The sequence below is a fragment of the Leguminivora glycinivorella genome, chromosome 24 (assembly GCF_023078275.1).
Source record: "Leguminivora glycinivorella isolate SPB_JAAS2020 chromosome 24, LegGlyc_1.1, whole genome shotgun sequence".
Lineage (NCBI taxonomy): Eukaryota > Metazoa > Arthropoda > Insecta > Lepidoptera > Tortricidae > Leguminivora > Leguminivora glycinivorella.
Genome location: NC_062994.1, coordinates 6,227,513 through 6,240,936, shown reverse-complemented (window position 1 = coordinate 6,240,936; position 13,424 = coordinate 6,227,513). Strand labels below are relative to the sequence as shown.

At 38.6% G+C, this 13,424-nt stretch overlaps 4 protein-coding genes across 4 annotated transcripts; 2 read left to right on the top strand and 2 right to left on the bottom strand.

Annotated features, from left to right (window-relative positions):
* The first annotated feature begins 4,409 nt into the window (after positions 1-4,409).
* Positions 4,410-4,805, top strand: LOC125238759 (histone H4-like). Its single transcript, XM_048146187.1, is given in 1 exon segment — positions 4,410-4,805. A coding segment is annotated over 1 exon segment (312 nt). The 5' UTR covers positions 4,410-4,424; the 3' UTR covers positions 4,737-4,805.
* A 3,877-nt stretch (positions 4,806-8,682) lies between these two features.
* Positions 8,683-9,292, top strand: LOC125238800 (histone H3-like). Its single transcript, XM_048146243.1, has one exon. It carries the CDS (start codon positions 8,742-8,744, stop codon positions 9,150-9,152), a length of 411 nt encoding a protein of 136 aa, XP_048002200.1. The 5' UTR covers positions 8,683-8,741; the 3' UTR covers positions 9,153-9,292.
* A 560-nt stretch (positions 9,293-9,852) lies between these two features.
* Positions 9,853-10,447, bottom strand: LOC125238831 (histone H2A-like). Its single transcript, XM_048146280.1, has one exon. It carries the CDS (start codon positions 10,430-10,432, stop codon positions 10,070-10,072), a length of 363 nt encoding a protein of 120 aa, XP_048002237.1. The 5' UTR covers positions 10,433-10,447; the 3' UTR covers positions 9,853-10,069.
* Positions 10,448-11,769: 1,322 nt separating this feature from the next.
* Positions 11,770-12,364, bottom strand: LOC125238659 (histone H2A-like). The gene has a single exon (XM_048146051.1). The coding sequence runs from the start codon at positions 12,347-12,349 to the stop codon at positions 11,987-11,989; it is 363 nt and encodes a 120-aa protein (XP_048002008.1). The 5' UTR covers positions 12,350-12,364; the 3' UTR covers positions 11,770-11,986.
* Positions 12,365-13,424: the final 1,060 nt, after the last annotated feature.

The window sequence follows — 13,424 nt, the reverse complement described above, 5'->3', positions numbered from 1 at the left end:
CGTGTTTGTAACAAGCGTTGCTTCAACGATTCTGAAGAATGGAAGAATACATTTCACAAGATGACGGAGATCTGTCAAATGGTAGAAGAGAAAAACGTGAGATAGATGTATGTACTGACAAGTATATACTCTTTTCGACGACTGTCAAATCGCATGCCTAAAATAAATATGTAATTTTTTAAATTACTTTGGACTTTAATATCGGTGGGAAACGTCTGTTTTTAATCTACCTAAAATATTACTTATGTAGAAATAGGCATGTAATGAGGAGGAACACTCAAAGGATACGACAGATGGCGCCACCCTATTAGTCCGTGAGACGTGAGAGCGAGAAGCTGATAATTATGTTTTTTTCTCTCTCTCTCTCACATATGAATGACAGTGACATGCCTAGACTCTTGCATAGGCGCCGCCTGGCGGGGTAAAATGTCAGTGTACCTCCTCATTTACGTTAATGTGTAATAGAAGAACAGAATAAAAAGCATGCGACACAGCTCATCACCTACTCTCGGCCCAGCGCCACTGGCGTGATGGTTTGCCATATGGATTCCTAAATGTAAGACACTAAGGTCCAAACCAAACCACGCAAAAAATGAAAATATATTATTAAATAAAGGTCAAACTTATTGGGTGGATTATCATGCTGTTAATATTGTTAAATAGGGACAGTAAAAGTCAACCTCGTACTATTATCTGTTCCTAATTTGCCCGGTCAAATATTTAGATTTTTTTATTTCCATATAAATATATTGGTGGTTTTTATATGCTAAATATCTGAAATATTATGTGCTATTCATTTCTGCTTAAAAATATCTGTTGTTATATTTGCTCTAGAGCACGTTAGAAAAAATTCAAAAATTCTATATCATTAAAAAAAGTCTTATTTCCCGTCATATATTTAGGTGGCTTCGGGTTGTAAACCTTAAAACTGATTTTTTTTTATATGTGTCCACCATTAAATTACTGTGAGGTATTTTGCTGAAAGAAAACGCTTATTTTTTGGGCGTAGTTTTTTTTAATATCTTCCATTCCAAACTATTGGTGGATTCGAAAATATAGGTTTTTTAAATTGCGATTAAACGCTGTATATGAAAAAAAACTACTGTTGTAGAATTATTTTCAAAAATATCGCACCGTTCTTAGGCTATCAATAAAAAGCACATGAATGTTTATCTGTAGGCATCACGGACCTGGTAATGTAATAGGTCTAGCGAACTCAACCATTAATATTTTTTAGTTTTTCCAGATATTCTCATAGATGATTAAAAGAAACTAAAAATAGTTGAAACTATTGAAATAATAAATTATGTCACCTACACTGCCGTTTGTTTTATTTTCCATTTGATAGAGAAGATATTATTGAGGTAGGTATGTAGATTCTGAGTGGTGGACTTCACATAAGATAGATGCTAAATAAAAGTATTTTACTTAGGTCTTTGCGTAAAGAGAAGAGAAGAATGTATTGATTTCGTGTGTGTGTGGATTGAGTGAGCACCTTCCGAAAAAAAAAAAAAATATGCTGATCATTTAGTAAAAGTTCTAAAACAATTGTAAAACGAATCTCTGAATTTGTAAAAAGATAAATCAAAAGATACAGCCATTAACATGTGCTCACTCAGTTCTCACAAACTACCAACGAAAACAGTGAATATATACATTTAACATATAATATTTATATACTAACATTTAGTAAAAAATAGGCCAACCTACCTCTATAAATATTAGATCACCTAGTGACGTATTAAATTTTTTACAAATAGTTTCTTATGCTCACTCAATCCACACACTTTTGAAAAGCCGAATTTTGATGAAAAACATAAGATTTAGACCGCTATTATATGTGTATAGTTTAGTAAAAGTGAAATGGGAATTTGTAAAATACAAAACGAACCACTAACGTGTCAGGTTTTTTTATAATAAATTTTTGTAACTCACTCAGTCCACACGTTTTGAGAAAGTTAAAAATGTAAATATCTTACGATTTGTAGCACCTAAGACACTCGAAAGTACTTCAACATTTAGTAAAAATTTTTACTAAATATCCACCATCTAATATTTTATATTCGTTGCCTGGTTTTAAAGATATTCAGACATAACTTTTCTCATACAAATGTATCAAGTAGGATGACCACACTATGTCGGCTCCTGATTTTCCCCACCTTCCCATTGTCATATTGAGATTGGGGAGTTTCGTTCGTTCAATTTTGATTATAGTTTATATTAAACTAATACCATATTAATTCTCCATCTGCAAACTGTTTTTAGGTTATGTTCTTGGCCTAGTGATGATGTGTATTGTGTAATTTTTATCGACGTCAGGATAATAACCATATCGACATGCATGCATTAAAAAGGACATGAATGATAATTGGTAAGAAACAAAGAATATAATACTTTACTAGTAAGAAACCAGAACCTGGAAATCTAATCGCGCTAACAGATGAGCGTACCGGATTTGTAAGTGGGAGCGAGAAATAGTTATTCTTTTCTCGCTCCCACTTACAAATCCGGTAAACTATTATCAAAATTGAACGAAATTCCCCAATCTCAATATGACAATGGGAAGGTGGGGAAAATCAGGAGCCGACATAGTGTGGTCACCCTACTTGATACATTTGTATGAGAAAAGTTATGTCTGAATATCTTTAAAACCAGACAACGAATATAAAATATTAGATGGTGGATATTTAGTAAAAATTTTTACTAAATGTTGAAGTACTTTCGAGTGTCTTAGGTGCTACAAATCGTAAGATATTTACATTTTTAACTTTCTCAAAACGTGTGGACTGAGTGAGCACTTACAAAAATTTATTATAAAAAAACCTGACACGTTAGTGGTTCGTTTTGTATTTTACAAATTCCCATTTCACTTTTACTAAACTATACACATATAATAGCGGTCTAAATCTTATGTTTTTCATCAAAATTCGGCTTTAAAGTGTGTGGATTGAGTGAGCATAAGAAACTATTTGTAAAAAATTTAATACGTCACTAGGTGATCTAATATTTATAGAGGTAGGTTGGCCTATTTTTTACTAAATGTTAGTATATAAATATTATATGTTAAATGAATATATTCACTGTTTTCGTTGGTAGTTTGTGAGAACTGAGTGAGCACATGTTAATGGCTGTATCTTTTGATTTATCTTTTTACAAATTCAGAGATTCGTTTTACAATTGTTTTAGAACTTTTACTAAATGATCAGTATATTTTTTTTTATTTTCGGAAGGTGCTCACTCAATCCACACACACACATTGATTTCTCATATACTCGTATTTTTTACACATACTATTTAGGCCGATATTGCACTATCATAAAAATCACATGATCACAGACAACATGCCGTCCTTTTTCTTCGCGTCAAAGAAGAAGGGAGACATACACATCTATGATGAAATATATATGATAATGTGATATGGGCCTTAGTAAGAGAAGAATAATGAGCGGTTATGTATGTATTAAGTACATGAACAAACCATTTATTTGCAATCCGTAGGTATGGTTAGATGGTTAGCCAAGAATACAGTATGAATATGTGACTTTCATGGTCAAAAAGCCATAATAATCCAAATGAAATATTTATAATAGATATTGTATGTTTTCGTTACTTTCATATGTATCAAGTTTATATTATTTTAAGGTGAGAATATAAGTAAGTGTGTATTTTATCGATAATCGAATCGACAAAGTAGCATCCCTAGCAAAACAAGAACCTACTGACCACCTACCAAAAAGAGAAATAACTAGCATATATCCATCCCTTTTCAATACATTATCTAATTCATAAAGAAGTCAACGATTAGTATATGCATTTCACAAGCTTTGTTATTAGGGAGGCTTGAGGCACACTGACATTTTATCCCGCCAGGCGGCGCCTGCGCAAGTGTCGGCATGTCACTGTCATTCATATGTGAGAGAGAAATTCTTCTTCCCGCTCTCACGTATGGACTGATAGGGTGGCGCCATCTGTGGTGGTGCCTCCTCATTGTATGATGATGAGTGGTGGTGAGAAATATACACATTAACGAATGGACGGATGAACATTAGTCAACGTACTAATAATATTGTCGTTGCTCAAATGATTAAAGAACTTGCTGTTAGTTAACTATTTGAAACAGAAATTCAACAATCTCATGAACTATGTATACGACATTGAAATTCCTAATGAATGAAGGTATAAACTAAATTAATTTTAACGGATAATAATATCGGTTTTTTTATTGGCTTACGTTAGTTACCAAGCAGCCAATGGAAAAAGGCCCCGTCTCACACCATTTAAATATTCTGAGGGTACAACTAAAACTTCCTAAGCTCATCTACCCACCTAAATAAAAATCGTCATTCGACCGCGCCTATATAAATACCCAGCATATCGCTCCGCGCGCATTCTTCTATCAACCACCGAACTGTAAACATCTCACAATGACCGGCCGTGGCAAAGGAGGCAAGGGGCTCGGGAAAGGTGGTGCCAAGCGCCACAGAAAAGTACTCCGTGATAACATCCAGGGGATCACCAAGCCCGCCATAAGAAGACTCGCCCGACGCGGCGGCGTCAAACGGATCTCCGGCCTCATCTACGAAGAAACTCGAGGCGTGCTCAAAGTGTTTCTAGAAAACGTCATCAGAGACGCTGTGACGTAGACGGAGCACGCTAAGAGGAAAACCGTGACGGCTATGGACGTCGTTTACGCGTTGAAGAGGCAAGGCCGGACGCTGTACGGTTTCGGTGGATAGACTGGTGATAAATTTGATTATGGTTTGGTAATGTGAATGGTATTGACAAGGCCCTTTTCAGGGCCGCAATTATTCGTGTTTCGCACATCTAAGTCAGTGGAAAGAACTTTTTTTACAGGTTACCATCGTTGTGAAGTTGAAGCTACAGTAAGAATTAAGTAAAATAAAATTTCTAAAATGCTTTTGTTGGCTTCAGCTCCGCACACGCGTAGAAAGTCTCTGGTAAATTTTCACTTATACGGGAATGGTTTCTGGTATAAGTGAGAATGCTAGATATTTTGTACGCGTGTGCGGAGCAAAAGCTCAAATTGAAAAGCCAGGGCACACTGGCTGCATGCGTGTGCACGCACACGTAACTCAAGCACACAACGCTTGCGTGACGTGTGCGTGCACACCCTTAAGCCTCCGCCACACATAAAACCTTTTGTTAGCGTAGCGTAATGCACGCGCATCTCGCTCGCAATCCGCGATCGTTAGTTCCCGCCGGCGTCCGCTGGGCGCAACGCCAGCGTCCGTCCGGCGCACCGCTATCATTGCGCTCCGCCTACGCTCTCAAAACGCGCATGTGTCTCGTGTCTCGCGATCCCCTAACCTCTCGTGTATTGCGTCGCCATTTTGTTTTTCCTATGGTTTCCTCGTACGCGGATCCGCGTTCCAGCATAAGAGTTAAGTGTATGGTAGCGTTCCATTATAAGGACTTTCTGTTGAAGTTTCAAAAATAAAATCGTCCTTATTTCACTAATATTATGGTGACCCTTTTGTTGAAAGCCACATTACTTAGGTACAACACGACTTGCATTACACAAGTGTAAGTGTGCAAGGCAATTTTGAAATAAAACAGCTGAATAACGGTACTTTAACGGTTATCATATTTTTTCTTGTAAAATAGCGGGTGATTTCAGTTTTATTATTCCAATCTACCCTCAAATCAACATAAATCTTTCCAGCTACACCTATAAAAGTCGAGTTATATCATCTTGGCTTTCACAAAATAAAGTAGCGATTTGGACATCGTAGTTATATGCCCTGATCACACGTTCCGAGGATAATATGACCATTGTGCTCGGCACGTGTGGTCAGGGCCTTAGGTTAAAGTTAGGTTAGGTTAGGCAAACGTACGTTAACAAAACATTATTAATATTCAACATGTATCGTAAAGTGTATTAAGAATAGTTTGACTAGACAAGGCCCTTTTCAGGGCCGCATATATACATGTTTCGCACATACTTCAATTGTGGCTTTTCATGTAGAAGAGTCCTTAAGGATAATGACGTTTTCAATCTGATATTTCATCAGAAATTCGTCCTTATAGCACATGAAGCGTTTTCAAATTATCCGATCCGATATCGCGATAACGATATATCATACGTAGAGTGACTGGGAAGGATGTCAAAGTTGGCGCCTTTTATACAGGATATCCGTCCTACCTATTTCAGATCGGATAATGTAAAAACGCACTAAGGACCAGCCTTTACTTTATATTTCAGTCACTAGGTACTTCAATATCTTTACGGCTAGGGCGTTTATTGAGTCCTGAACGAAGCGAAGAATAGAATCCTGAGCGTAGTGACTGGTGGAAGTGTTCACGTCCAAAGTAGAAATACTGCTTGGTCTGCTTAGCAAAAAAGAGTAAAAGTGGAACTTATGATGTGTAGGTATGACAACAAAATACGTAAAAAATCTACATCACATTTTAATAGTTATTTGTTATACAAGGGGGCAAAGTTGTATTTTAACGCCGAGTGTGGAATTTTTAACACACGAGAAGTAAAATATATTTGCACCCGAGTGTAACACAAAACTTTTCCTCTCACTATATCCCTCTATGGGATAAGTTCGCCTTTGTACTTCGCATCTCAATGTATGTTATTTTTAATGTGTTTTTGTACAATACCTAAAGAGTACTACTACGACTACGACTACTACTACTACTACTACTATAGCGAGGAAACTACAACGCAAAAAATGCGTTTTCACCACACCAACTGGTAAAGGCTTTCTTTGCTATTCGAAAACAGATAGCAAAATTGCATTTTATCCACAAGTAATTTCATACAAATTTTAACTTGATGTATTAAGCTGGCTGGTAGAAGTTACCTACAAATGATAATTTTGAATCATAAATATTAAATAAATTGATGGATTTGATTTAGTTTCATGTTTTATAGTCAGTATTTTGTTCGTGTTGGTGTGGTGAAAAATTTTGTGTTTCACTCGGTGACAAAGTTTGTTTAACCTTCGTGCCTTGAAACCCTCGCAACGCTCAAGATTCCACTTTTTGAACCACTCGCTACGCTCGCGGTTCAATATTGGAATCTTTCGCTTGCTCGGGTATCAATATTGGCACGTGCAGTTAAACAACAACTGCTTCCAGTAGTTCCACAGGTGGTAAATCATCTTTATTACTAGATTCACCTACTTTTATCAATTTTAAAGCAGTTAATTTGACTTTATTCAAGGTCAAATTACTTTACCCACTAGTGGATAAAATGCGTTTTTACCCGCTGGTATTAAAGGACAAAACACGTGTTTCCGAGCTAGTGAGGGGAAATAGTTATTTGTTATACAAGGGGGCAAAGTTGTATTTTAACGCTGAGTGTGGAATTGAAAAACGAGCCAGTGAAAGGATTCTATAGTTGAACCACGAGCGAAGCGAGTGGTTCGAGAATAGAATCCTGAACTTGCGAGTTTTTTAACACACGAGAAGTAAAATAGATTTGCACCCGAGTGTAACACAAAACTTTTCCCCTCACTATAGCGAGGAAACTACAACGCAAAAATAGTTATTTGTTATACAAGGGGGCAAAGTTGTATTTTAACGCCGAGTGTGGAACTGAAAAACGAGCAAGTGAAAGGATTCTATAGTTGAACCACGAGCGAAGCGAGTGGTTCGAGAATAGAATCCTGAACTTGCGAGTTTTTTAACACACGAGAAGTAAAATACATTTGCACCCGAGTGTAACACAAAACTTTTCCCCTCACTATAGCGAGAAAACTACAACGCAAAAAATGCGTTTATCACTGCTTCCAGTAGTTCCACACGTGGTAAATCATCTTTATTACTAGATTCACCTACTTTTATCAATTTTAAAGCAGTTAATTTGACTTTATTCAAGGTCAAATTACTTTACCCACTAGTGGATAAAATGCGTTTTTACCCGCTGGTATTAACGGACAAAACACGTGTTTCCGAGCTAGTGAGGGGAAAATGCGTTTATCACTGCTTCCAGTAGTTCTACAGGTGGTAAATCGTCTTTATTACTAGATTCACCTACTTTTATCAATTTTAAAGCAGTTAATTTGACTTTATTCAAGGTCAAATTACTTTACCCACTAGTGGATAAAATGCGTTTTTACCCGCTGGTATTAAAGGACAAAACACGTGTTTCCGAGCTAGTGTGGGGAAAAGTTTTTTTTTGATAGTGGCTTTTTGAGCCGAGCCATTTTTAACCCCCGACGCAAAAACGAAGGGGTGTTATAAGTTTCACGTGTCTGTCTGTCTGTGTGTATGTCTGTCTGTCTGTCTGTTTGTCTGTCTGTCTGTCTGTGTGTGTGTCTGTCTGTGGCATCGTAGCTCTCGAACGGATGAACCGATTTTGATTTAGTTTTTTTTGTCCGAAAGCCGAGTTAGTCGGGAGTGTTCTTAGCTATGTGTCATATTATGAAAATCGGTCCAGTCGGTCGCGGTCGGGGGTTTTTTCAAAATTTGAATTTTGTGGTTATTGATAGTGTAGTGGCCTTCCAGCCGAGCCATTATTTTCAAAGTGAATAAAGTAACGGCACATTAACGGCTAAAATTATTATTTTAATCAAACGCGGGTAGTTGACTTCTAAGAAAATCAATATACCCTCATTTACAATGAATATTTGACACTACAATAGTGGGGGTAAGAAGAAGCTATATAAACGAAGCGTACTCTAAACTTCTCGCACAAAGTAAAGCAGTACATAATAATAATAATATACACACACTATAGTTAAGTTAGGTTAAGTGAATTTAACATAATGGCTCGTACGAAACAAACAGCGCGGAAATCTACAGGAGGGAAGGCCCCACGTAAGCAGTTAGCCACAAAAGCCGCAAGAAAGAGCGCTCCGGCTACCGGAGGAGTGAAGAAACCGCACAGGTACAGACCCGGCACCGTCGCGCTTCGTGAAATAAGAAGATACCAGAAGAGCACAGAACTCCTCGTCAGAAAGTTACCCTTTCAGAGACTCGTTAGAGAAATCGCGCAAGATTTCAAAACGGATTTGAGGTTTCAGAGTTCGGCTGTGGCCGCTCTTCAAGAAGCAAGCGAAGCGTATTTAGTAGCACTGTTTGAAGATACAAACCTGTGCGCTATCCACGCTAAGAGGGTCACGATAATGCCGAAGGATATACAGCTGGCGAGGCGAGTGAGGGGAGAACGCGCGTAAAGAAGAAAGAAGAAATAGCTAGATTATATTTAAAGAAGAAAGAAAAAAGAAGAAATAGTTACTATGTAGTAGATATATTATTTAGTAGTTAATTAAATAAGAAGTGAATCTCCGACAAAGCCCTTTTCAGGGCTGCAAAATTTCGTTGTTTCTCTGTCAATCGATCTATCACACTATGCTACTAACATAGTACCTGCTTACTTAAAATTGTGTCGCTTAACTTCAAACTTGGGTAAATCCATTCTGCTTCAAGGTTGAATATATAAAAAATATAATATGATCTAAAAGATAATCAACCTTATAGCAGAATGGATTTACTGTAAAAAACTTGAAGCGACACAATTATAGGTACCTACCTATACATTATTTCGTACGTTAGATACCTAATTACCTACACTATTCTTTCGCAGTAAAAATGTATAATTTAGTACCTATTTACTTACCTAGGTGAAACAGAAATTAATAGGTATTCTACGATGGGATCTGATGATAAAATTATGTACTCCACATACGGTCGAATGTACCTAAACCTAATGTGTCATCGATACCTATTTACTTATTTCAAAAAAATACCTACAAATAATCCTAAAAACATCCAATTGAGAATTTGTAATAAGGCACTTTTTATTTACCTATCAAGCAACTCTAATGCACTTTGCGTTTTCGATTGACGCTCAAGTTACAGAAACAATGAAAAGGATGTTGTCCTGAAAAGGACATTTGTCTTTCATAAATAAGCAGGCAAAATTAAATTATTCATTGAACACTATTAATATATTATTCTTCACTGACTTCTCGCATTTAACGGCTTCTCATTTGAAAACTCTTCACAGCGCTTCTCATAATTTATCTCAGCGCAGCGCGCGCGTCTTCATTTCACTAGAAATTTGTCGGACTAGATCACACAGTAACTTTCTTCAATCATCAGACGCTGGTTTGACAGTCTTCTTAGGCAGCAGCTCTTGACGGATAGAAGGCAGCACACCTCCTTCGGAAATAACGACGCCAGCTAACAGTTTCCTCAGCTCTTCATCATTTTTTACTGCTAGAAGGATATGTCGAGGAGCTACGCGACTTCTGCTGTTATCCTGGGCCGCTTGCGCTGCTAACTCCAAAATCTCGGCTGCTAAGTACTCTGCAACGCCAGCGAGGTATACAGCGGAGCCTACGCCGACTTTTCTGGCATAGTTCCCGCTTTTCAACAACCTATGTATGCGGCCGACGGGGAATATGATCCCAGCCTTCGAAGAGCGGGTCTTATTTTTCTTCTTAGAGTCCATGGTGGGATGAAGAATGCAAGATGTTGGCGGGTTGTTACAGAATCTCAGTTGTGCAACTAGTGGGGGGTTGATGCAGAATATCGAGGTCAGAGAGTGACCAATAGGAGGCTGTGAAGTGTTTTATTTACCTACCCTTAAGATAAATCTAAGTATCTACTCGATTTTTCGAGTTTAGATATTACACTTAGGGCCTATTTAGACGGTACGAGAACTCGCATACGAGTTTTATTACATTGCGGTATTTCATGGCTGTACAAAATTGTATGTAACCTCAACATCCCGCAATGTAACTGAAATCGCATGCGAGTTCGCACGCCGTCTAAATCAGGCCTTTTATAGATTGATGATAAAAATCGTCTGTGATTTTGTCGTGATTACTTATTTTGAAAATGTAAAAACCTTGGAAATATAAGACTAAGTCTGTATCATGACTACGCAGGGCGTGGAATTGTAAAATAACTTGAAGCATTGACCCTTCTCATTTCGCGACATGGCTTAAATAAAAACAATGTGTCTACAATTTAAAGACTCCATAGTTATTACCCTAAAAATAATCCATAACGGTTAAAGCTCGGCCACACATGCGCGTTTTGATAGCGTAGGCGGAGCGTCAGCGGAGCGCAACGATAGCGGTGCGCCGGACGAACGCTGGCGTTGCGCCCAGCGGACGCCGGCGGGAACTAACGAGCGCGGATTGCGAGCGGAATGTGCGCGGATTGAGAGAGGAACGCCAGCGTTCCGCCGGCGCACCGCTAACGATACGCTATCAAAACGCTTTATGTGTGGCGGAGGCTTCATGCGCGTTTTGTTAGCGTAGGCGGAGCTATCATTGCGCTCCGCTAACGCTCCGCTATCAAAACGCTTTGTTGATATGTTCGATCAATGTCTAACACACATCCGAATCAGATTCGAAGAATAATATTTCTCTGTGAAATGAGGGTAGTTTTATTTGTGCGTATCTCATCTACCCGCACAAAGCATAACAGAAATAAAATTCAATGTATAGGCAAGAAGCTACACGCTTTTATCGTCTTGTAGGTAGGATCTTGTATCGCAATAATCATCTGCCTACAAAATTGTAACTTAGTCAGTACCCCCTAATACGAGTAAAAAAACCGCTTCCCATCAGGCCGACCGTATGCCTGTTTACCACCGACGTGGTATACGAAAACTATTATATGTACAAGTGAGTATCTTACCTATTTAAATCTAGCTGTTAAAGTTAGTAAATGAAAAACAAAGTTTAAATTATTAGCGTTTTATTACAAAACTAAGTAAAATATCATATTGCACTTAAATGACTAGGTAAATATAAATGTCATATAAAATGAAAAGGATGTTGTCCTGAAAAGGACATTTGTCTTTCATAAATAAGCAGGCAAAATTAAATTATTCATTGAACACTATTAATATATTATTCTTCACTGACTTCTCGCATTTAACGGCTTCTCATTTGAAAACTCTTCACAGCGCTTCTCATAATTTATCTCAGCGCAGCGCGCGCGTCTTCATTTCACTAGAAATTTGTCGGACTAGATCACACAGTAACTTTCTTCAATCATCAGACGCTGGTTTGACAGTCTTCTTAGGCAGCAGCTCTTGACGGATAGAAGGCAGCACACCTCCTTCGGAAATAACGACGCCAGCTAACAGTTTCCTCAGCTCTTCATCATTTTTTACTGCTAGAAGGATATGTCGAGGAGCTACGCGACTTCTGCTGTTATCCTGGGCCGCTTGCGCTGCTAACTCCAAAATCTCGGCTGCTAAGTACTCTGCAACGCCAGCGAGGTATACAGCGGAGCCTACGCCGACTTTTCTGGCATAGTTCCCGCTTTTCAACAACCTATGTATGCGGCCGACGGGGAATATGATCCCAGCCTTCGAAGAGCGGGTCTTATTTTTCTTCTTAGAGTCCATGGTGGGATGAAGAATGCAAGATGTTGGCGGGTTGTTACAGAATCTCAGTTGTGCAACTAGTGGGGGGTTGATGCAGAATATCGAGGTCAGAGAGTGACCAATAGGAGGCTGTGAAGTGTTTTATTTACCTACCCTTAAGATAAATCTAAGTATCTACTCGATTTTTCGAGTTTAGATATTACACTTAGGGCCTATTTAGACGGTACGAGAACTCGCATAAGAGTTTTATTACATTGCGGTATTTCATGGCTGTAAAAAATTGTATGTAACCTCAACATCCCGCAATGTAACTGAAATCGTATGCGAGTTCGCACGCCGTCTAAATCAGGCCTTTTATAGATTGACGATAAAAATCGTCTGTGATTTTGTCGTGATTACTTATTTTGAAAATGTAAAAACCTTGGAAATATAAGACTAAGTCTGTATCATGACTACGCAGGGCGTGGAATTGTAAAATAACTTGAAGCATTGACCCTTCTCATTTCGCGACATGGCTTAAATAAAAACAATGTGTCTACAATTTAAAGACTCCATAGTTATTACCCTAAAAATAATCCATAACGGTTAAAGCTCGGCCACACATGCGCGTTTTGATAGCGTAGGCGGAGCGTCAGCGGAGCGCAACGATAGCGGTGCGCCGGACGAACGCTGGCGTTGCGCCCAGCGGACGCCGGCGGGAACTAACGAGCGCGGATTGCGAGCGGAATGCGCGCGGATTGAGAGAGGAACGCCAGCGTTCCGCCGGCGCACCGCTATCATTGCGCTCCGCTAACGCTACGCTATCAAAACGCTTTATGTGTGGCGGAGGCTTCATGCGCGTTTTGTTAGCGTAGGCGGAGCTATCATTGCGCTCCGCTAACGCTCCGCTATCAAAACGCTTTGTTGATATGTTCGATCAATGTCTAACACACATCCGAATCAGATTCGAAGAATAATATTTCTCTGTGAAATGAGGGTAGTTTTATTTGTGCGTATCTCATCTACCCGCACAAAGCATAACAGAACTAAAATTCAATGTATAGGCAAGAAGCTACAGGCTTTTATCGTCTTGTAGGTAGGATCTTGTATCGCAATA